Here is a 24,924-nt window from a genome sequence, read left to right on the forward strand (position 1 = left end):
AAAGTGTTGAGAGGGAAGCGTAAGGGCCCCCTGGGAAGGCTGCAGAGGCAGAGTTGGAGCAGGCAGAGAAGGCTCTGGGTTCTCTCCCCTTTGGACCGCCTCCAGAGAAGCAGCTCTGCCAGTTGCATAATCCTTCTATTTGCCCCGAGCAATCCTGCCCTAGAGGGGACTGAAGAAGGCACCTAGCAAAGACTGGACAGGAAAGGGAGTCCTCAGCAAACAAGAGCTGCGCTGGGTCCCGCGGCCTTCTGCAGCTGCCCAGGAGGATGGAGGCTCACAACGGGACGGCCCCGCTCAACTTCACCCTCCCGCCCCACTTCGGCAAGCGCCCCACCGACACGGCCCTGAGTGTCATCCTGGTGTTCCTGCTGCTCATTATCATGCTCTCGCTGGGCTGCACCATGGAATTCAGCAAGATCAAGGCCCACTTCTGGAAGCCCAAGGGACTGGCCATCGCCCTGATGGCCCAGTACGGTATCATGCCTCTCACTGCCTTTATTCTGGGCAAGGTCTTCCGGCTCAACAACATCGAGGCCCTGGCCATCCTCGTCTGCGGCTGCTCCCCTGGCGGGACCCTGTCCAACATCTTCAGTCTGGCCATGAAGGGGGACATGAACCTCAGGTAGGACTGGAGGTGAGGAGGGAGCTGCTTGGGGAATGGAAGCTGCATGGGAGATGTTTCAGTCAAGGTCAAAGTCAGGATAGGCAGTGAGTGGGGGCCAGGTGGAGGCTAGGGTAGGGGTGCGTGGGACTGCTGTCAGGGCTTACACTGGGCTGCAGACAGGAGTTGGGATACATCCTGGTTTAAGCATCAAGTCAAAGGGGACCAGCTGGTCCAGAGTCCTCCTGAAGACCCCCTTACTTCCAGAGGTGTCTCAGATGGGCCACAGAAACTGACTTATAGGAGTACTATTTAAACCTGAGAGGCCTCTGGGGAGCTCTGCCCCCTAACCATGGTGGGCAAGTTGTCTGCCTTGAGGCCAGAGATCTGAAAGGGAGTGTACATGGGTTCCAGACTTCTCCAGGGAGATCAAGTTGGCTTAGAACCAAAGAGCCCTTCCGATCCCTGTAGAACAGACAAATCTTTTCAAAGATCCTTCCAGCTATCCAGGCCTATGGGATGGCCTCTCCTAACCCCGCTGGGCCTATCAGGCACAGGAACATATCCATGCAAAGACACAACTAGGCAGATCCCAGAGTTTCCCAGGCCGTGCTGGGCTGCATGAGCCATACTGGGAGGGGGCAGATTCGCCATATCCCCTCACCCAAAGCATCGCAGCAGAAATCAGGGCTCACTTATGCAGGGACCAGCTGAACGGGACTCTGATCTAGAATGCCTGCCAGAGTGAGACCTCACTCAGACCTGCTCCAGCCCTAGCAGCAGCCCGCGCTGGCTGAGGGAAAATCACCAGCAAAAGCCCCGGCCTCTCTGTGAGCCTCCATGTCCAGCCTAACCCCCCTGAGGTTCAGTGCCCAGTGGAGACCCTCTTCCATGCCAGGTAGGGCAGTGGGCTCAGACGGTCCAGCTGCTCATGCTGGCCAGCACCCGGCTGAACATTACTAAGCACACCAGCCAAGAAATCTGGTGCAGCAGAAGGCCACCGAACTTTAAATGAAAAACAAATAGTGAGCGGGTCTTTACTGGGACCTACCTTCTGAGCTCTGGACTCTCTACCCACGTGACTTAGCACTCACTGAGGCAGTTGATGGGAAGACAGGCACAAAGTAGGGGTTTGGCTTGCACAGTCTCCCATGGGAACATGTTCAATGTTCAACTCCCTGTGAGGAAATTCTTCCATCTGATCCAAATCCTTCCTGCCGCAAAGCAAGCCCTCCGTCTTCAGTCTGCCCTGTGGACAAGGTGCATTGCAGCCTCTGTGTCCCGAGAAACCCGAACTATAGCTTCATTCCAGTGTTAAAGGGGTGTCGTAAGTGTGAGTGACCAGATGTCCCAGCCTCAGTGGCCAATGGATGCTGTGAAGTTTCTGTGAGGTTCGAGCCTTCAGCCCAGCCTCCAGAGACACAGGAGCATGAGCCCTTGTGCTCTCCTGCTTGACCTCTTGGTCTGGGCTCCTGAGGACCCTCAACTCTCCCAAAGAAAATGCTGGGATGCCCAACTTCTGCCATAACGCCCATTCCCACAGACAGACCTCCCTGCGTATTGAACCATGCCTCAGACCCCCACAGCCGAACATGGATTCCACATCACCTAGCTTCATGGGCTGCCAGACTTTAAATCACAGTCGAAGTTCATCTGGGACAACAACTTCCATGCATCACAGAGAAATGATTCTGATAATACAGCACAGCCAGGCACTGCGGCAAGCACTTTGCAGGAAACCTGCATACAGCATCCTGGGAGGAGGTGCTGGGCCGAATCCCATTTTAAAGATAAGGAAACTGAGGCACAGAGAGGCTAATACATGTGTCCGAGGCTCCAAATGCTGTCCTTTCACTCAGATACCTTCAGGGCCAGGCATGAATAGAAAGAAACACAGTGACTGGCAGTGACCTGCAAGCCACGAGGTGCGGGTGTCCGGAACAGGGCACATCCCAGGTGTCCACACCATGGGTGTTCCATGGGAGCATGAAGCCGCCGCCGAATGTTTCCTGCTTTTCCAAAAAGTCAAATCTCCCTTTTTTACCTGAAAGCTCCAAAGTTTTCCATATTGACAACTCATTAACATCTTTTTAAAACCCTGTGCAAGCCCAATGGAGCCTGTTTGGAGCCAGCCACTACAGCTGGGAGGCTACCAGGCGGGACCTCTCTTTAAGCCCAGCACGGGACGATTCCCCACACAGAGCTATGGTTAATCTTAAGGCCCTGATTCTGCTTTAGAGATGAGGAACTGAAGTCCAGACACTTGCCAGAGGTTTCCCAGAATGTGCGGGAAAGTCGCGCCTGGAGCCAGTCCCAGCCTCTCCCACTCATACCGCTCCTCACGGCTGGAGTGAGTCTGGGGTCACCGCCATCACGGGCCAGAGGCCACGTTCTAGGCTGTGAGCCCCTCGGACTGCCTTTGCTGCCCCACACCTTCAACCAGCCCGCAGGCCTTCCCCTCCCCACCCCAGAGGTAGGAAGCCTAACCAGGCTGAGACAGAAGGTGTTCCAGGAATTTCACACTCCCCCAGAAGCTGTTGGGTCCCCCCACGCTCCCTCAGCTTCAGCCTCCAGTGCCTTTACTGACAAGGGCTCCAAACCTGTCCCCCCATCCAGGGTGTACAGATGTCCAAGACCAGGGCATGTGCAGTGTTCTGAGAGTCAAGAAAGAGAAATAAAAAATGACGACTCCTTTCCCTCTGGCCCTCTGCTCCCCGTCCTCTCCCGAGGCAGCCAAGTCCACACTGCTCCGCTGAAACAAGCCCCCATCTCAGAGCTAGAGGCTGGACAAGTCCTCCCCCATCCTTCAGGATAAAGAGAGGATCATGACAGTCAGAGACACTGGTGAGATAGGAGGTACCCGGAGGTCTTGGGGCATGGTTTCCATCCACCAGAGTTCGCAAGGCACACCACGTTCCAGAGCAAATTCCAGAACTTCTGATGGTACCAAGCCAGAGTAAGCATGACTCCTCTGCCCAAGGGCATCAAAACAAGCACACAAGTTGTGTGTGGCTTTTCTCCCAAAATGAGATCCATAGCTAGCGCCAGAACCCCCTGTGTCCCTCCCCTGTCTGGGGCCGCTCTACCCACCCCAAGGGAGCACAGACCCTTTTATACTCTTGTCACCCTCGGCCCGCAAGAACGACAATCAGCCTGGTACTGTGTTAATGCTTCATCCGTTTATTTCGTCAACTTCCTTAGCTTACATGCGGCAGGGTGACCAATAAGGGGCCAAGCAATGGGGAGAGCCAATGAGAGTCCTGTTACTATGCTGATTAAATTTGAAACAGCCAATGACTATGTCCTCCTTTAGGTGGGCTTCACCAGAACGTTCGTTGTTTACTTGCAGGTGCCCCAAAGTACTATCCTGGCAGTGAGCCAAGCGCCATCTGTAATGGCAGGGACTTTCCCAGCCAGAGGCGGTTCCCGACATCTCCCCCTTTTTTTGTTTTATGGCAGAGATCGTGCCTGTCTTAGGTCGTCAGTAGCAGAAAACATCCTTACCCGTCATCAGACACAAGATATCGATGATCTCTGTCCCGTCTTAGGTTGGTATGTTTCTCCACTGATCTTACCCATCTTTGACTACCGATCTAGCATGCTTAGCCATATCTGGGGAGATGTCCCAGCCTCTATTGACATAAGGGTTTGTACTATAGCTTGGCTCTGCTCTCGCTGCTGTGTTCTACATTGGCGAACTTTTCTGAATAGAAGCAGAATGCCAATAAGGAGGAGGACAAGAAGACCAATTGTGCCAGCCCATTGTTTGGTGAACTGGAACATTGCTGAATGTTTGAAATAGCTCAGGGAGGGAAGCTGGTTGCACACGTGTACTATTTACTCGAGTTATCTCAGCCAGAAGGATTTGAGTGAAATTTTGAAAATCGTCAGACCAAGCACCCTGCAAATACTGGGAGAGCTGTTGGGAGGAATTCCTGGCCTTATTAAATTGAGAGAATTTTACAGGGGTAACACAAAGGGCGGGGTAGGGAACAAGGCAACCAACACTCATAATATCTGCCAGGATGTCTACTTGTTCTTGCAGTAGGTCCACTCGTTGATGGAGAATTAATAAACCAGCCTTAAGGTGGGCATTCAACTGCGACTGCGTTTGTAAGGCAGCTGCGGTACCCTCAGCTAAAGTATTTAAGGCCTCTGCTGTTGGTACCGCAGTGGCCAATGCCACGGCGACAGCTATAGCTGCTGCAGCGGAGGCTGCAACAGCGGCTATTATGGCAGCAGTGATTCCGAAGTCTCTTTTTTGTCGTGAGAGAAGAACTATGGATACATCATCTGTAATAGAAACAGGGACTGGAATGTTAGTGGGAATACGCATGACAACAGCAGAGCGAAAGTTGGTACCGTTCCAGCATTGGGATAAGGAGCAATTGTCATTTGAGCAATTGAGACGATCATCATCGAGATTGCTGCCATTAAAGAGGAGGAAAAGAAAAGGAGGAGCTATGCAAACAGGCGTTGGGGAGAAGGTCATATTTTGATTGCAATTGTTCACTTACTGCGGGTTACTGGCTGCGGCGTTGCACCGAGCAACATCTTGAGAGTGTTCTTGCCATGCTGTCTTCCATACCAAGTATTGTCCCCCAGAAAGTGCGGCCCTTGCTAGATTCCCCCAGTCTTCTGGAATTAAGTTCATTCCTGCTATAGACTCCACTAAGGAGATAGTAAAAGCCGCTTGAGGGCCATACTGCCAAACTGCTTCCTTTAATTCCTTGACTAACTTAAAGTCAAGCGGCTGGTGGTATCGTTGGTGATTTTGGTCCTCTAAAACTGGGAAAGTTGAGGTAAGACCAGCTTCTTTCCATTTAGTTGTCCAACTCTCAGTAGTAGGTGCATGATAACCACATATATCCCTATTCGTACAAGTGTTATACGGTAGTGGGGCACTAGGGGTTGCTGTGGGCAAAGACTGTAAGGGCTCAGATTTTTGCTCTAACTCCTCCCCTGACATTTCCTCTTCCTCTTTGCTAGAACTGTTTCTTTCTGAAGCAGGAGATGGCCATTCCTCTTTAACTTCCTCAAGGGCCTCAGCTCTCTCTTCAATAGCTGACTCACATCTCGGCTTATGTCCCCCAAGGCATCCTCTAACCAGAGTCCATATAGCTAATGTTCCGGGCCGCAATGGTTTGCTTTTATCTCTTTTCTTAAAATCCTCTCCTAAATGGTCCCATTGCAGAATATTTAACAAACCCTCGTCCAAAAACCAAGGTGCAACGGTTTCCACTGTAGTTAGAAATGCTCTGATGGTTTTTGATTTCAGAGGTGCACCGTTGGCTTTGAGAAGGTCCTTTAAAAAACACTCCAATCTAGATTTTGATAATTCAGAACCCATCAGGCCGCTTAGGTTAATTTCACAAGCGATAAGAAAATCTCGGCTCTATGGCCACCCTGCTTCTTGTTGCGGTCTTGTAAAATCCCGGCTCTATGGCCGCCCCGCTTCTTGTTGCGGTCTTGTACAAGATTCCCACCACTTTGATCGTGGTCCCTTCCCCGCTTACCTGCGGTTTTTCTCCTTGCAAGGTTTACTACTCTTTAACGATTCCCGGGTTTCGGCACCATTTGTCGCCCCCGGCCTGCAAGACCGACAATCAGCCTGGTATGGTGTTAATGCTTCATCCATTTATTTCGTCAACTTCCTTAGCTTATATGCCACAGGGTGACCAATAAGGGGCCAAGCAATGGGGAGAGCCAATGAGAGTCCTGTTACTATGCTGATTAAATTTGAAACAGCCAATGACTATGTCCTCCTTTAGGTGGGCTTCACCAGAACGTTCATTGTTTACTTGCAGGTGCCCCAAAGTATTATCCTGGCAGTGAGCCAAGCCTATTTTGCTGGCAGTGAGCCAAGCGCCATCTTGTAAAGGCGGGGACTTTCCCAGCTGGAGGTGGTCCCAGACACACTCTTACTACTCCTTGCATGGATCCCTAAGCAGGACACATCATTGAACTTGCATGTCCTCAAATGTTATAACAACAGTAGCCTGCTGGCCAGACCACTTGACAACTCACCTCTCTAAGATACGGGCATATGTGCAGAACAGCTTCTCCAGGGCCCTTGACCCACAGTGTAGTTTGCTGGAATGCATCTGTTCTACTGACAGACATTTATTTACGTGGATTTTACATTCTGCTGCTGTGAACAGTCTTGTACCTGTGTCCCATGCTCCCGGGGCGAAAGTACTTAACATCAAAGCAGGACTGCCAGGTCGTGGGGTTCGCACGCCTACAAATGAGTCTCCAGAGTAGTTCTTGCCTCGCCCTTCACACTTTCCCCAGCGGCGTAATGAAGATCCTTTTTTCTCCTTGCCGTCATCTGTCAGACTTTGTCATTGGCGCCATCTGGTGAACGTGGAATGGGTCGCAGCGGTTTTAAATGTGATTTCAAGGGAGGTTTAGCACCTTTTCATATGTTTATTGGCCATTTGGCCAATGACCGGATCACCATCGGTCCTCTGCTAGAAATATGTCCTTTGCTGCTTTTTCTCTTGGACTGTCCTCTTGCACGTTTTTTCTCACTGAACTGGAGGTATTTGTTGTTTTTGTGTGTTGCAACGGTCAACTCGGTTTGGGACTGGTCTTCATAGGTTAATGTCTTTTAATAGAGAGTGCTCATTTTAATGGACTCAAATTCACCAATCTTTTTCCTTGGCAGTTTGTGTCTGGGGAGGGTTCCTTTAAGAAATCATTGACTATGCTCAAGATCATGAAGATATTTCCCTACACTTTCTTTGAAAAGTTTTTGGGTTTGTTTTTTTTTTTTTAAGATTTCATTTATTTATTTCACAGAGATCACAAGTAGGCAGAGAGTCAGGCAGAGAGAGGGAGAAGCAGGCTCCCTACCGAGCAGAGAGCCCAATGCAGGGCTCGATCCCAGGACCCTGGGATCATGACCTGAGCCCAAGGCAGAGAGAGGCTTAACCCACTGAGCCACCCAGGTGCCCCTGAAAAGTTTTTAAGTTATGCTTTTCACATGGAGATTTTCAATTGCTCATTTTTATGTATAGTGCGATCTCATTTTATCTTTTCCAAATGAATAGAGAGAATTCCCAGTACCACTGAATGAATTTTTCTCCAGTAATTGATAATGCCATCTCTCACATAGATAAAATTCACCAGTATGTGTGGGTTTGTTTCTAGGAATCTCTCTTCTCTTGGTCTGTGTGGCCACCTTATACCACGTTTTCTTAATTACCATGACTTTGTAAGTCTTGATATCTGAAAGGCTAAGTCTCCATACCTGGTGCCTGGGTGGCCCAGTCAGTGAAGCGTCCAACTCTTGGTTTCAGCTCAGGTCATGATCTCAGGGTCCTGGGGTGGAGATCTGCCTCAGGCTCCACACTGAGCGTGGAGCCTGCTTGTCCCTCTCCCTCTGCTTCTCCCCAGGCTCTCTCTGCCTCTCAAATAAATAAAAAAATTGTTTAAAAAAAAAGAAAGAAAGGGAAAAGAAAATTACGTTCGCTATTCTTTGCTCTATTTCTTCATTTGGCTTGGGGGATTAGGTCTCAATGTACAAAAAATATTTCTGGAATTTTTCTTTTGGATTATTTATTTATTTGACAGACAGAGATCACAGGTAGGCAGAGAGGCAGTAAGAGAGAGAGGAGGAAGCAGGCTCCCTGCTGAGCAGAGAGCTCAATGTGGGTCTTGATCCCAAGACCATGAGATCATGACCTGAGCCGTAGACAGAGGCTTTAACCCACTGAGCCACCCAGGCGCCCAATCTGCCAGATGACCTCAGTTCTGGTCCCTCCCTTTATCATGAGAACCAAAGCCTTCAGATTACCAAGACTAACACTCTACTCCCTACTCACTCCACACCATGCCGCTTCAGCATAAGCTCACCCACAAACTCCTTTGCATTCTGTTGCTGGTATCTGGAAAACTCCCTAACTTTTCTACAAGCTCAAATATGTATTTAGTGTTTTAGATATTCCTGGAAGAAGGATTTTCCCATTATTTAGTTCACAATATTCTTTGAGGGTCTCTCCTCACCTCTGGCAGCTACTTATTCCTAGTGATACCTCTACCTGTTGCTGTCCTTGATGGCTACACTCTGGACCCTTTGACTTAGGCCATGCTTGATGTGCAATGAAGCTGTATTTCATTTCTATGGAAACAACCAGTGTATATAGATAATAGGGCTGTGGGGAGGAGAAACACACACTTAGTGGGGCTTTTCTGGGATCTTGCCAACCCCTCTTGCCCAACCCTCCTACAAGAATGGAAGCTAGAGCCATATATGGTCACATGAATATCCACAAATCCAACAATATTTTCTAGCTTCTTTATTCTTTCAACCAGCCTTTCCAGAAGGCCTCTCCCTATACAGGACTAACAGGTAATGGAGTCCAAATGGAAACGGTAATAGTACAATTAGGATACAGATTAGAGCAGAGATATATTATTCAGGCTCTGGGACTCACACTCTACTTATCAAAAATAATGTAAAGATAAACCAGAAAGTAAAGAACTTGAGAGTATCAACCTGTAACTTGTATCTCCTAAGCGTACTGGAAAAAAAGAAATTAAATGTATGTAAAATGCTTAGCACAATGCCTGGCTCATAGCAGGTAATCAACAGAACAGTCTATGTTAATGGGCTCACTCTGTACTCTCTCTGCTTCTCCCTCCCAGCATCGTGATGACCACCTGCTCCACCTTCTTTGCTCTGGGAATGATGCCCCTCCTCCTGTTTGTCTACTCCAGGGGGATCTATGATGGGGATCTGAAGGACAAGGTACCCTACAAAGGCATCGTGATATCACTAATCTTGGTTCTCATTCCTTGCACCATTGGAATCTATCTCAATGCCAAACGGCCGCAATATGTACGCTATGTCACCAAGGTAAGAACCTGGGGACCTGCACAGGGAGCAAGAATGCCACGATCATCTCAGTGTATAACTTGAGGAGAGTCATGGCTTTCTCTGTGTCTGTTTCCTTCCTTATTGGAAGAAGTAAAAGGATCGACTACTGGTACACCTACCTCGTGGGGTTGTAACGTATGTGAGAATACTTTTGAAAAGTAAGGAGAAAAAAGTAGAACACATGCACAATCATATGATGATTATTTCTCGTAATTTTTATTTTCATTATTTCCATAATAAAAAACTTCTCATATACCTACTAGATGCTAAGTTTTATGCTATACTCAGAAGCTTCGTTGTCGTCAATGAGTCTGATATTAGCAGACAGTGAAGGAACCCATGAGAAATAAGACCAAATTCAGTGCACAACTAGGTATTGGCTGAATGCAAGATCGGGATGGGTAGACCATGAAGGGTAGGATTTGGGTCAGCCTGGGTCGGGGGGGTAGCCTGAGTAGAGGAACTCAGGGGGAATGACGGCAAACTTGGCTGACTTTACAAGAAGCCAGAGGAGAAGAGAACAGGGGAAGAGGTACTGTGCACACTCCCAGCATTTCAGGTGTGGGACGGGAAGGAGAGATGACTAGTCCCAGGGGGCTTGGAGGAGCATTGTGGTCACACACAGGCCATCATGCCACTGCCCTGTCCTCAGAAGAAACATAGACTCTTGGGAGTGCTGCGATGGACCCCTACCAACTTTGTAACCCTGGAGCTCAGTCCCTGTAAGTCTCCCCCCTCCAGCTCACTGCTCACCCTCCAAGGCCTGGACTCCGTGCTTGTCCTCAGGAAGGACTCTGCCTCTGATCAGCCTGCGAGGCCTGCTGCTTAGAAGCTCAAGCCTTGGCAGCAGCTTTGGGCCTGAGACCAAGGAGTTGCAAGTTGTCAGGACTTTTCAGTTTTCGCACTACCATCGCCCAGGGTAGGTTTGCCCTTGTCCTGGCCCAGTCCTAACTCAGTGGCTTCAGCTGTCCTTCCCACTCTGTTGACAGACCTGGAAAAGTCGTTTCTCCTCCGTCCATGTTCAGTTTCCCCGCCTCAGCTCTGGGTGGCTCCACCCATTCTCTCCACTCTTGCTTCTCAGAGATCTGCTTTTAGTGATTATGGCCTCCGGCACCTCTGCTCTCATTTCTCAAGTCTCCATGCTGGTTGGTTCTTCACAATCAGTACTGATACAGGTTCGCTTCTCTCCTCTCTTTAAAACACAAAAACAGGGGCGCCTGGGTGGCTCAGTGGGTTAAAGCCTCTGCCTTCGGCTCAGGTCGTGATCCCAGGGTCCTGGGATCGAGCTCCACATCAGGCTCTCTGCTTGACAGGGAGCCTGCTTCCCTCTCTCTCTCTGCCTGCCTCTCTGCCTACCTGTGATCTCTGTCTGTCAAATAAATAAATAAAATTAAAAACACACACACACACACAAAAACAAAAGCCATCCCTCCTGGGCTGCAACAGCTGCCTTTCCTCCCCTACCCATGCTTTAAGAAACACCCCTCCCTGCACCTGTGTCGCCCCCACACCTTCCACTCCCACCACACCCACGAGGGCAGCTCTCACAAGTGACAGACTTTCAACAATTAGTCTCAGCTAATTAGTCTCAGCTCCTTGAATCTCTCACTTCTCTCCTCCTTGGTCTCCCATCCACTCAGCATGATGATCTACTTTTTTGCCAAATCCAACAGACATTTCTTGGTTCGTCCTTAACTTTTTTAGCAACCTTTGGTATGACTGACGATGCTTCTCTCTCAGAAGCCTTCCCCCTCAGCTGTGGTGACCGGACACTCCTGCTTTCCTCTCACCTCTTGGGCACTTCTTTTTGGACTTCCTAGTGAGTTTCCCTGGTAAAAGTTACTTCTCTGCCTTCAGCCCAGGCTTTCTGCTTTTCTTGCCAGATTTCCCTAAGCCCAGGATCTCCCCACCGTGAGATCTGGTCCATCTCCATGACCATCCACAAGCTGATGACTTCCAGAACACCACCTCCAGCCCTCAACTATCTCCTGACTCCAGAATTCGTTTATTAACTGCCACATATTTCTACCTGAATATATGTCAGGCATTTAAAGCTCATTAAGCTCAAACTATCTCCCCCCCAAGCCTGCTCTTCCCCCATGTGATTATCTCAAGCCATGGCGTTCCATGTGCCTAGCTGCCGGAGCCACAAAATCATCAAATCGTTCTCAGGGTCCCCTCTCCATCGCCTCTCCCACCCAGCTGTTGTCTATTCTGCCTTGTGTTGCTTCGATCCATCCACTCCGCCCCATCTCTGAGAACACTATCATCTACTTGGGCCACTGTCCTCTCTCACAGGACAACTGAAACAGCCTTCTAACCTGGCTTCCTGATCGGTCTTAACCTGAGGGTGGAGATGGACAGTACGAACACTTCCCGTGTCTCTCCACTGCTTAGAACACCTCATCGGTTCTGTACGTTCTCGAGGATAAACTTTGAACTCCCTAATGGGGCTTTCTAGGCCTTTCTCAACTTGCTATCCCCAACCTCCCCAGTCCCAGCTCTTTTCTCTTCGCATATGTCCTCCCCTCCACCTGGGACACTTCCCACATTTGCAGGGGCAAAAACCCCAGACATGTTTGCATCTATCATTTAATGTTACTCCAGATAGTTTGTAGAAGTATAGGAATGCAAAAAAAATAATAATAATAAATAAATTAAAAATGGGAAGTGACCCTGATATCATTTAATGCAACTCTGTTCTTCCCCATTTTGTAAGTGACAAAGCCAATGACTCTAGTGCCAGTCACAACTAATATTAGAATGTAGGTCTTTTTAACTCAGAATAACTTTAATTAAAAATATTCACCTGAAGATGCAGAAACGATCTCAGATCTTAGAGCTGGCAAGGCTTTCAAGATAAAGTTCAGTCTCCTGCCTTATTCCAATGGAATAACCGGAAGCCCCGGAACCTACTTGGCAGAGCCAGTCTCTGTCTCCTGTTGCTGGTTGTTGCATACCCACCACTCAATTCAATAGCAGAAATGGAGTCCAGTGAGATCTCCCTCTTGTGTAAGAGAATGAGTGGTAAGCTGAAATTTGAGCAAATACTCGCCCCTGCCCTTTTCCAAATGTAACCCTTCTAGAGACTTTCAAATCACAATTACCCAACTTCTGATAACTAGCTCTGGCAGAAGGTATCCGTTCAAATTCTGCATTATCTTGTGGGAGGTCACATCTAGACAGGCCAAGATACAAGTTCAAGGATGCTCTATTTGGAATGGCAATTCAAGTATAATACCCTAAATTACCCATGCAAGTCTATGTGGTCAGTTTGATGAACCCCAGCATGACCTGGTCTGCTTGTACCACAAGCCACCCACCACCCTTAAATAAGGGTCCTGCTGTTACAGTGCCTCAGCCACTCCCCCAAGCTTTCCCCAACCTGCTGCTACAGGAGACCGGCCCCACCTCCCTGTGATAGTGTTTGCCAACTTGCGGCTTACGTTGCTGTCTTTCAAGGCCTGTCTCTGCTCCTGCTTCCGTCTCTGTAGTTCTGCAAACCCTCTAAATGAGAGGATCATCTTAGTTTGGTCATTCAGCAACCTCTGTATGCCACCTTTGTGGGAAGAATAAGCCAAATCATCTCCTGCGTCCCTGGCACGCTGATGGATTGGCTATGAAAGGAGGCTGCTCACAGCTTCTGTCAGCTCGAACAGAGCAGTAAAGTCAGGCGGTACAGAAAATATAGAGAAGCACCTACCTCTGGCCTGTCTCAGCAGGAGGTTGTGGACAAGTGGTAGGACCAAGAGGACAGGAAGCTCTGGGGCGTTCAATTCCCCTCCTTAACCCATGAATAAGAAGAGGGGCTACAATTCAGTGAGTCAGTTCTTACATGCCTAGTGCTGTGCTGTCCACTGACTCAGAAAGGTGGAATGGCTGAGCAATGTTTACACTCCTGGAGACTGGCAGTCAGCCTTCACACCAGGGTCGCACCAACATCTATGCTCCAAACCACTCTACAACCCCAGGAGAACCAGAGTGAGAGAATGAGAGCAGATGCCCACAGAGAAGAGGGTATCTGGGTTCATGGACAATTTCAGTAGCCCAGTAACCCCTATATTACCCATTACACTCTTTTGATGGGGACAAAATCTATTTGGTCATTGAATAGAGGAAAAAATCCAAAAGAGAAGTCAATCCAAATGCAAACTAACAGCTTATCAGTGAAGTGTTCCAATATAACTTGAAATGTGGTTATCAATGAAGTCTGTGAAAGTCCTTCCTATCTTGGGGTAGGACCACTAGTCATTACAGGTTGACATTTAAATTTTCACATCAAAGGGGACTTGGGTGCCTCAGTGGGTTAAGCATCTGACTTCGGCTCTGGTCATGATCTCAGGATCCTGAGACCCAGCCCTGCATCAGGCTCCCTGCTCAGCAGAGAGTCTGCTTCTCTCTCTCCCTCTGCCCCTCCCCCTTGCCCATGCACTCACTCTCTCTTTCAAATAAAAAATAAAAATCTTTAAATGGCCATATCCGTTACAATATGGATTCAAACACAGAAATGCAAAACAGTGCAGCTGAAATTTGAGCAATATAAATAAATGTTAAAATGTTACCAAGACAACTTTGTGAATGTAACTAATGCCACTGGATTATACACTTAAAAATGGTTAAAATGGCAACTTTTGTGTTACATACATTTTACCACAATTTCTATTTTTTTTAAAAGATTTTATTTACTTGAGAGAACAGAGAGTATGTGAGAGCACAAACAGAGGCAGAGGCAAAGGGAGAGGGAGAAGCAGACCTCTTGCTGAGAAGCACCCCCCACCACCACCAACCCTGCCATGATCATGACTTGAGTCGAAGGCAGATGCTTAATTGACTGAACCACCTGGGCACCCCTTACCACAATTTTCTAAATATTACTAGGAAATATGTCCCATGAGTGAACTGGAAACTGGAAGCAATACACCTAAATATTAGAAAATAACATGGTTAAGTTCAACAAAAGTTTGTTATATATTCCTTTACCCAGAGGATTAAAGGGATACAGAGCCTTAAATTTATGCATATATTTTATCAGTTTGGTGTGTCATTCTCCAAAACAAACAGACATGTGAGTGCAGTTTGAAAGCTTTCATTCTTATGTTACATGCTAAAAAGTTCTACTGTAATTTCATCATAAATTCACCTATTGAAAAGTTAAAATGGTAAGTACGATGAGGGTGCCTGGGGAGCTCAGCTGATTAAGCATCTGCCTCCAGCTTGGGTTGAGCCCTGTGTCAGACTCCCTGCTCAGTGGGAAGTTTGCTCCTTCCTCTCCCTCTGCTCCCCAACCTCACCCCACTCCAGCTTGTGCTCTGGTCTCTCTCAAATAAATGAATAAAATCTTTCAAAAAATAAAAAATAAAATAATATGTAAGATGTAACTTATAAAATCAACAAATTTTAAAATAAAGCAAATTCTAAAATAAATGAAAACATACCACTGTTCCCAACAAATATTGCTTTTGTAGGCACTCCCCTGGGGCAGGGTAGACCTGCAGAGTTTCTGATGTTGCCTTATTACCCAGAACATTCCTGAAACTTCTTTTGGTAACTTCCTTCATATCCAATCTGCAGGTCACTCAGGAAAGTAGGCTTGCCCCTTTATGGTTATAAATCAATTTGGAGTCTAAAATCACATTACCTGGCTCAATCACCACCCTTTACCAGCTTCACTTCAGATGACTCTTAGCAACTTCCAGAAATCAGATTCATCCGAAAACAGAGGCAGTCCCTACATGTAATGGAGGTATTTGAGACAAGAAGGACAGGTTCCAAGAACTTCCAAGTTCCTAAATAACGCGGAGCGAGCGATGGTAATATGGTAGATATGTGTATACAGGCTCCAGAGATAATGACTTTGTAAGAAAATAAACACTTGTGGGAGGACTGAATAGTCTCATGCCTTCAGAGTCACAGCAGTCACTGAAATACCTGCAGTCCAGAGAGGTCAGTTAGAAGCCGTGCTGGCTTAGTAATGTGAAAATAAAGGAAATCTCACTCAGAATGCAGTTGAGAAGCCCTGAAGGGACTACCTCTCTCCTGAGAATCGGTATGCCTTTTGTGTAGCTTGTGGCTTTGGAATGGTATGGAACCAGTAAGGCTTCCTCACTTCTAGTGGGGACAGAACTAAAAATGGCCTTTCAGTCCAGAAATTATTAGAGGCCATACTCTTGCCAGCCACTTGGCCATTATCAAGGTCCCTGGGAATCCTAAACCTGATTCCCTGGGACTTAAAGGAGACCACCTCACGGATATTTCTGCAAAGAATGCTGCTTTCAAAGGAACCAATAACTAAACCTCTGTCATGTTCAAAAGGATGTTCCCCCAAATAATAATCCAGAAGAACTGACCAGAGATGCTTAACAATTGGCCCCACAAAAGGAAAAATATTAGAATAACGATTAACTGCTAGTCAATTTAAAACAAAACAAAACTCTGGCTTGGGCCAAATAATAAGCCTGGGTGGCTCAGTGGGTTAAGCATCTGCCTTCGATCAGGTCATGATCCCAGGGTCCTAGGATTGAGTCCCATGTTGGGTTCCCCGTTCAGTGGGAAGCCTGCTTCTCCCTTTACCTACTTCTCCCTCTGCCTGGTGCTCCCCTGCTTGTATTCGATCTCTCTGACAAAGATATACATAAGATCTTTTTTAAAAATGGCATGGTCAATTAAAATTTTAAAAAATAATAATAATAATCTAGTCCTGCTCGAGACACAAGGTTCCCATTACTGACGACTGGAAAACCTTCATGAACCAATACCGGTGGAGAGATATTAACAAGGTCCCAGGGAGTACCTATTTTGCTTGCCCCACCTGCCCAAAACATAATTCAAGAAAACGTGTCCACACTGCTCCCTACACCTCAAACTACCTACTAGACTATTTGAAGTTTGATAAATGGATTTTATAGAGCTTCCTCCACCTCATGTATATAAATGTGTTTTGGTAATGGTTTGTATGCTTCTTCACTGGATTGAAGCTTTCCTTTGTAGATAGGCTACTGCTACTTCTACGGCTAAAATCCCACTAAAGGTCATCAATGCCCCTGGAACTTCATAGTGACCAGGAAATTCACTCCACCAGTCAAGGGCTTTGACAAGTCTGTGGAGTTCAGCTACTTTTACGGCACTTTCACTGTGCTCACCACCCTCAATCTTCAGGGCTAGCTGAACACATTAACAGTATCATTAAGACCCAACTGGCAAAATTTGTAGAGACCTTTCAAATACCATGGCCAAAGGCATTGCCATAATCCTTCAAAATCTATCATCTATTGCTCAACTTGCTTTAGTAATCTTTCCATAGTGTGCTCCCAGGAGATGAAGACTTTAACCATCACACCTTGTAGTCCAGAGATTTTACCTACTGGAAGAGACAGCTCAGAATTCCCCTCAATCCTGTTGAAAATGCCCCTAACAGGTACTGTTAACTCTTGTGCCACCAAACAGACTTTTGGATCATCTAATGAAAGCATCAAACCCTGACTGGACCTGCACACCAATTCATGACATAAAAATAATGATTTCTAGGAATCGAAGCAAATGACACTTGAAGCAGAGTTTTCCCAAGATATTAAGCCTGTATTCCTTTTTTTCAATATTGCTTCTTAACCTTATTTCCTCCCTTTCTTGGCTCAATCTATTGTAAAAGGGGAGAAACTTTCTAACTGTTCAACCTGTCACCAGAAATTGCAATCTGTTCATGAGGTCAGAGATTCCTTACCTGTAACCAATTTCTCTTTTATCCCAAATTATAACTGCAAGACTTGTCAGGTTAGGCTCTTAGGGCCAGATGTTCTCAGACCTTGTTTCAACCTTTCTCCAACCATAACCATCAATCCTTTGACTTTTTTTTCAAGATTTTGTCAGAGTGAGCGAGCATACAAGCAAGGGGGGCAGCGGGCCGAGGGAGAAACAGGCTCCCCACTGAGCAGGGCGCCCGATGTGGGACTTGATCCCAGAACTCTGGGATCATGACCTGAGTTGAAGGCAGGCACCCAACTGACTGCACCACCCAGGCATCCCAATTCTTTGACCTCTTTAGCTGGATGCCTTAAGGTTTGGAATCCTAGTTTAGGACTATTACACATACAAATTATTCTGCTAGATATTCACAAACTTATTTACTATCAAATCTCTACAGAAATGACACTCCAATAGAGAGATGTTAGCTCAAAGACTTCCAAGATGATCTCCAACGCTTACAATCTTGGCAAGATATAGACCTCAGAAAGAAAATGCCTGAAGAGTTCTCCCGCATACCCTTCCTTGTTACTCTAATGTAGCCTGAACAGTTCCAACCTATGCACTTTCCAACATGGGACATGACCACCAGGGAAAGTCCTTCCTGGCACTGAGGAAGAAAACCACTTTAGTGGATGGAGCCACTAAATATAAAAAACCTGACTCTGGATCACCAATGCTTTTGAAGAAAGACCTTGATCAAAAGGGAGAAATGTGGGGTGCCTGGGTGGCTCAGTGGGTTAAGCCGCTGCCTTCGGCTCAGGTCATGATCTCAGAGTCCTGGGATCGAGTCCCGCATCGGGCTCTCTGCTCAGCAGGAGCCTCCTTCCTCCTCTCTCTCTCTCTGCCTGCCTCTCTGCCTACTCGTGATCTCTCTCTGTCAAATAAATAAATAAAAATCTTAAAAAAAAAAAAAAAAGGGAGAAATGTGAAAATAAAGAAAACCTCATTTAAAATGGAGTTCAGGGGGCACCTGGGTGGCTCAGTGGGTTAAGCCTCTGCCTTCAGCTTGGGTCATGATCTTAAGATCCTGGGATTGAGCCCTGCATCGGGCTCTCTGCTCAGCGGGGAGCCTGCTTCCCACCTTACCTGCCTGCTGCTCTGCCTACTTGTACTGTCAAATAAAATCTTTAAAAAAAAAAGGGGGGGGGGGAGCCTAGAAGCCCTGGAGAGCTCTCCTGCACTACCAATAGCCAAAAGAAGTTTGCCTTACATAATACAGCAGGAGGAAGAATTTCTCCTTGCCCAGCAACAGCCCTGCCAGTGAGGACTTAGTATAACAGCCCCTCCCAGCTTGTCCTCTCTAAAGACATAGTTGCCTATTCTGAGCACTTGCCTGTGGTTCATCACAGCTTACTTGTCCCAAGCTGTACTTCCTCTATTTCCAGAAAAACTCATTTTGCTGGCAATTATCTAGCTATCTTGTTAACAGTCAATAGTAACAAAAATTTTAGATTTGTCATTCAAGATGCTTCCTAGCTGGGCGCCTGAGTGGCTCAGTGGGTTAAGCCTCTGCCTTTGGCTCAGGTCATGATCTCAGAGTCCTGGGATCGAGCCCCACATTGGGCTCTCTGCTCCTCGGGGAGCCTGCTTCCCGCCCCCCCCCCCCCTGCCTGCCTCTGCCTACTTATGCTCTCTGTCAAATAAAATCTTAAAAAAAAAAATGCTTCCTAGCTACCTGTAAGAATTCCAAAAAGATGGGAGATAAAGTTTTTTGTACTCCCTTCAAGTACCAATTTTTCATTAACATGTTTTCCACCTTTAATACCCACCCATGCTTCCTCAGACTCTTTGTTCCTCCCTATCCCCTACCACCCTTCTAATTCCCTTTTCTTCCTGTCCTCATTTACAGGGAGGGATGATCATCATGCTCTTGTTAAGTGTGGCCATCATAGCTCTCTCTGTCATCAACGTGGGCAAGAGTATCATGTTTGTCATGACACCACACTTGCTGGCCACCTCCTCCCTGATGCCTTTCGTCGGCTTCCTGCTGGGCTACGTCCTCTCTATCCTCTTGCGCCTCAATGGACGGTAGGTATTATTTTAGATCTCAATGTCCCACAGGCTTCATTCTCGTCTTCGTCTCTCAGGAAAAGGCTAAGATCCAAAACCCCGGGGAGGCATTTTCCTGGCAGTATGTACAAATGCATCAACTGAACAAGAAACTTTGGACTGTGAGAAACACTGAAGTTACTAAATGGTTCGGGAACAAAAGCATCTAATAACCCAAAGAGCAACAGCTCATGACAAAGTGCTCCCTCCTGAGCTGAAATCTGGTAGCTAAACAACTCTGGAGTGCCTCCAAGTCATCATGGCTAAGTGTTGACGATCATCTTCCTTTTCCACGCTTCCTCCTTGGCTGCCAAGGCTTTAGTCTTGACAAGGACACCACTGGGTAACAGCTCTGCTAAGTGGCAGGAAGAGTCAAAGCAGCTGTGGACCTCTGCTGTAGTTTAATCCAATTCACAGACTCAGGGGCTCTTTTCAGGGACAGTCAGCCTGACAGTCTGTATGACAGGCATTATGTTTCAGAAACTTGGCCTCTTTTCAGCTATAGACAACTATTTCTGCCAGAGTCTAATCATTAGTAGCACCCTAGTGCCCTCCCTCTGCCCCCCACCCAAACTAAATTGCTTTAAAAGTACAGCTTTAAAAGTTATTAATTTTAAGAATCACACTAATAAAGAACAAATTATATGATGTAGCATGTGGCTACTTAGTAGAGTTAAAACTGTCAAAGACCCCTAGATGTCAATTTTCAGCGATAAATGCCCAATCAAGGGTCATCCTGACTGACTGGCTGGGCCTTCAGCTCTTATCAAGCAACGAGAAACCATAATAAATGTGGTGAGACGGCTTTCAGAATTTCTAATCACTTCTTTAAAACGCTACCACAACTCAACGAAATTAAATGTGTATTTACTAAATGTAAACATCCCACTCTTTAGTCCGTAAAACAAGAGCAAGAGTATGTTCTATGTACCAGATAGAAAATGGGGCTGAATCAATTTTTTTTTTTTAAGATTTGGGAGTCTGCAAGCATGGGGGTAGGGACAGAGGGAGATATCTCAAGCAGACTCCCCACTGAACAAAGGCCGCCACGTGGGGCTCGATCTAACGACCCTGAGATCATGACCTGAGCCATAACCAAGAGTCAAGACACTCAAGCAATGGAACCACCCAGGCACCCCATCAAGTTTTTTGTCATTATGGGTTTGGAATTAAAGATGTTCAAATCAGAAACTAGGTAACAGGACAAGGTCCCCCAGGCATTTCAATCTTCTACTTTATGTTCACCTTGCAACTATCCCATATGTAAACCACAGAACAAGCCAATGAATGATGCTGGTTCCCACTTCTCCCTCTTCAGCCAGACAGCTCTCCCAAATTCTAATTTGGTAACCCTGCAGTGAACCTACTAGTCACCACACTTCAACCTTCAAAGTAGTAGTCTTATTAATAAATGTCTTAAGTAATTTGGGAAGGAGGAAGATGGACAAGTGAATTTGCACCCTCACGTCCCGTCTGAGGTAATAGTTGTTTTTTTTTTTTCAACCTATACAGGTGCAGCCGCACTGTCAGTATGGAAACTGGATGTCAAAATGTTCAACTTTGCTCCACCATTCTCAATGTGACATTTCGCCCTGAAGACATTGGACCACTTTTCTTCTTCCCTCTCCTCTACATGATTTTCCAGCTTGGAGAAGGGGTTCTTCTTATCCTCATCTTTCGGTGCTATGAGAAAATGAAGTCTTCCAAGGGTGAGTATTTAATCGTTCTCCTGCTCTCCCATATTGGATCTGATCCTTGCCAGCAGAGAGATCTCTGGCAGGGACCTTTTGGCTGGGCCTTCAGCTCTTATCAAGCAACGAGAAACCAGGCAGCACCAAAAGCAGGAAAGGACTTCAAAGAGCCAGCGCTATTTCCAGACACTGCACTCCAGTGGTCTTCTAGCTGGAAGAATCTATGGATAAACTTTGCCCTCATGGGAGCAAGGCAATTTTGACTTTAACTAGGGAGACCACAGAGACTCAGAATGAATAGGGCAAATTTTTCTAAGATATTAGAGAGCTGTGAGGTGGTAGTTGTGTGATGGACTCCTATTCACAATCTGGAAAACTCAAGTTTTCTTCAGGCTAGGTTCTCCTGTCCTAGAACCAGGTTAAACCCCAGCACCACTGGCACTCCTTTATGAAAGACAATATATTAAAGCAATACAGACTAATAAGCCAAGAGACAAAAAGACTCCAACTCTGGTTACAGAGTAAACAAAAGTAGTATAAGCTTATTAAACAGTATCACAATCATCTGGTCTGACAGCTTAGTCTGATCATTATTGAATCACTTTTTAAACAATAGCATGGCACTTCTAAGACGTTCCTTCTTTATTCTAAACTATCAACCTCAAGGAAACCACTAAGGCCCTCTCCTCTAGGTGGACCTTAACTGCAAATGTCATTCTTCCAAATCAGGAAACCTTACTTGGTAAGGTATTTTAGGATCTTGTAATTCTATACATCAATATAATCAAATTCTTCAACTGGAACTTTTTTCTCATGAACCTGAAAGGTACCTTCAAGATGTTTCTAGACCCTGGGAATGGACTCAGACCCTAGGAGACAATCTCCTTCTTGGAATTATTGCATAATAGTAAATGTGGATTTACAATTAAGATGTATGTAATCTTATCAAAAAGAAACCAGTTAAGTAGCTGACCATATTTCAGAACTTCAAGTGTTAGTTTAAAACTACAGTGGAGGGGCACCTGGGTGACTCAGTGGTTTAAGGCCTCTGCCTTCGGCTCAGGTCATGATCCCAGGGTCCTGGGATCAAGCCCCAAATCGGGCTCTCTGCTCCATGGGGAGCCTGCTTCCTCCTCTCTCTGCCTACTTGTAATTTCTGTCAAATAGATAAACAAAATCTTAAAAAAAAAAAAAAAACAATGGAGGGGCACCTGGCTGACTCAGTGGGTTAAAGCCTCGGTCTTCAGCTCAGGTCATGATCCCACGGTCCAGGGTCCAAGCGATCAAGTCCCCAATCAGGCTCTCTGCTCAGCGGGGAGCCTGCTCCTCAACCCCCCCACCTTGCCTCTCTACCTACATGTGATCTCTGTCAATCAATCTTTAAAAAAACAAAGACAAAACCAAAACCTACAGTGGAAGCGGTCCTGGGTGGCTCAGTTGGTCAAATATCCATCTCCTGACTTTAGCTCATGTCATAATCTTAGGGTCAGATCGAGCCCAGGTCAGGTTCTGAGCTCAGTAGTGTGTGCTTGAGATTCTCACTCCCCGTGTTCAGGAGCACATGCTCTAAAATAAACCTACACCTAAAGGGACACCTGGGTGGCTCAGTCAATTAAGCATCTCCCTTCAGTTCAGGTCATGATCCCAGAGTCCTGGGATCGAGTCCTCCAATGGGCTCCTTGCTCAGTGGGGGAAACTGCTTTTCCCTCTGCCTGCCACTCTCCCTGCTTGTGTGCTCCTTCTCTCCCCCAACAAATCAAATCTTTAGAATAAATCTTAAACAAAACCAAACCACAGTGGAGTTGTAGAGAAGAATCCGGTCTGATGCTTACCTGAAGGCAACTGCCCATGAAGTCTTTAGTCTTCACTACCTTACAAAAGTAGTGTGAGGTGGAAGTTTCTAAACCAACCAACCAACCAGGTTCCTAAGTTTGCAGGGCTACAATGCAGCTCAGAAGACCTTAAGAGCTTACACACTGTAAGGGCTGCCGCACCTGTGCTCAAGGTCAAGATTTGTTTTTGTTTCTGAGCCCTGTACCCTTCTACAAAAATGGGGACAAGACAGGTGAACTCTGACTCCTATGATCACAACTCACCAACTCTCTACAGGCACAAAGAGGGATGACCAAATAACATTGAAGGGGCATGGAAACTCCACTCAGAAGACCCCCTAAAGTTACTCTTTCCTCCCTGCCCCTCATTTCTCCCCAAATGCAAGTTGACCCTTCTGAACACGTTTCCTGTACTGAGAAGTGTATTATTTTTTTTTTAAGTTTTTATTTATTTATTTATTTGACAGAGAGAAATCACAAGTAGATGGAGAGGCAGGCAGAGAGAGAGAGAGGGAAGCAGGCTCCCTGCTGAGCAGAGAGCCCGATGCGGGACTCGATCCCAGGACCCTGAGATCATGACCTGAGCCGAAGGCAGTGGCTTAACCCACTGGGCTACCCAGGCGCCCCGAGAAGTGTATTATTATATATTGTAAATTTTATTAAATATTTATAAAAATATATTATATATTACAAAGTAATATACATATAATAAAATATAATTAATATAATATACATATATTAGTAAGTATATTAGACTTACTTCATAGTATTACCATAAGGCATGTTGAAGGGAAAACAAATCCTTCCCCCAGAATTTAAGTCATAGCAGGATAGGTGGTAAAGTGATTTGGGGGGGGGGGGGGGGAGACCTGGCAAAACCCCACAGTATACAATACCTAGGATGTTCTTTGACCGAACAAGCTTTGTATTAACTATAGTTGCTCTCCTTCTCCACTCCCTTTTCAACTTTCCAGATAAAACAAAAATGACCTACACAGCTGCTGCAACTGAAGAAGCCATTCCAGCAACTCTAGGAAATGGCACCCACAAAGGGGAGGAGTGCTCCCCTTGCACAGCCCAGCCTTCCCTGAGTGGCCTGGATTCTGGTCAGAAAGCAATTCAGTGTGATCAACTAGAGAGCAAAAGATGAAAGGAACACCAGAGACGGAGTCTTTCGAGACTGCTAGCAGGACTACCAGAACTGACAAGTCTTGCCTGGAGGGTCCACCTGAAGAGCCTCACATATCCCCAGCTCAGAGATGGATACTCGTTTAAGAAATAAAGACTTGTTCGAAGACAGCCCTATGAAAGCAGAAACCAAAAGTGCCTTTTGTCCCTGCATTTCCAGAAGTGTTCCACAGGCACATAAGACACACTCAACTTCTGAACTAGGCAACAAATAGGGGCCTTTTACCCTAACATCAAATATCCAAATCCTATTCCGACCTTTTTGACAGAAAATGGGGGAAAAAATGCTCAGAGCACTGCCGCATTTCAAACGCCCAAAGTCCTTTCTAACCTTCAAATTTCCCTTCTGTTATTTCTGGGATTAAAGCTCCTGAGAACACCAACATGACACTAAATGTACAAAGGCAGACATGAAATGCAAGAGCAATTATAAACAAGATGAACTAAAAAATCAGCCATAATGAAATGAATGGACATTTCTAGAGAACACAATCAGAGAAGTCAGGAAAATAAGAAAACACAAACATCCACAGAATTATCCACTAATCGGATAGATTAGTCATCAATTCATTAGCTGACAATGGTTTCTGTATTATCCCCCTCAAAACTCAAGTACTGCAAAAGCTACTGGAAAATGAGTGGTTTCTCTAAAATAGGATTCCAAAATTGCAAATTTTATCCAATGAAACAAATGTTTTACATACTACTCATATGCAGACAAGCATTAGGCAGATTAATAAACAATACCTGCAAATAAGACTGTGCCCAATTGCTTGTGATTTTCATACCTTTTAGTATGTTTAAGTTCAACTGAAACCCTAAAAGAATTTTAGGGCATCAGTTGCCCAATGGCCAGGACCACCAGTACTCCTGATACCAGAGCAAGTTTAAGAATCACCAACTGGGGGGGAGGAGGGAGCACCTGGGTGGTTCAGTCAG

General features: G+C 46.2%; 1 protein-coding gene across 2 annotated transcripts; it reads left to right on the plus strand.

Annotated features, from left to right (window-relative positions):
* SLC10A1 (solute carrier family 10 member 1) lies at positions 1-24,107 on the plus strand. 2 transcript variants are annotated; one of them, XM_082734005.1, is made up of 5 exons: positions 1-622; positions 9,254-9,464; positions 19,075-19,253; positions 20,787-20,983; positions 23,772-24,107. In XM_082734005.1, the coding sequence occupies exons 1-5, from the start codon at positions 267-269 to the stop codon at positions 23,945-23,947; spliced, it is 1,119 nt and encodes a 372-aa protein (XP_082590131.1). In that variant the 5' UTR covers positions 1-266; the 3' UTR covers positions 23,948-24,107. The 2 variants fall into 2 exon arrangements, with proteins under 2 accessions (XP_082590131.1, XP_082590132.1); XM_082734006.1 differs by lacking the exon at positions 1-622 and adding an exon at positions 3,979-4,153.
* The last annotated feature ends 817 nt before the right edge of the window (positions 24,108-24,924 follow it).

Source organism: Mustela nivalis (assembly GCF_964662115.1).
Source record: "Mustela nivalis genome assembly, chromosome: 6".
In the NCBI taxonomy this organism is placed as follows: Eukaryota; Metazoa; Chordata; class Mammalia; order Carnivora; family Mustelidae; genus Mustela; species Mustela nivalis.

What these genes read in the sequence shown, in the direction of transcription:
- SLC10A1 (XM_082734005.1), top strand. Translation starts at nt 267, where the DNA reads ATGGAGGCTCACAACGGGACGGCCCCGCTCAACTTCACCCTCCCGCCC. An exon ending in ATGTACGCTATGTCACCAAG is followed by an intron (nt 9,465 to 19,074) that starts GTAAGAACCTGG and finishes CCTCATTTACAG; the next exon opens with GGAGGGATGATCATCATGCT. An exon ending in GAAAATGAAGTCTTCCAAGG is followed by an intron (nt 20,984 to 23,771) that starts GTGAGTATTTAA and finishes TCAACTTTCCAG; the next exon opens with ATAAAACAAAAATGACCTAC.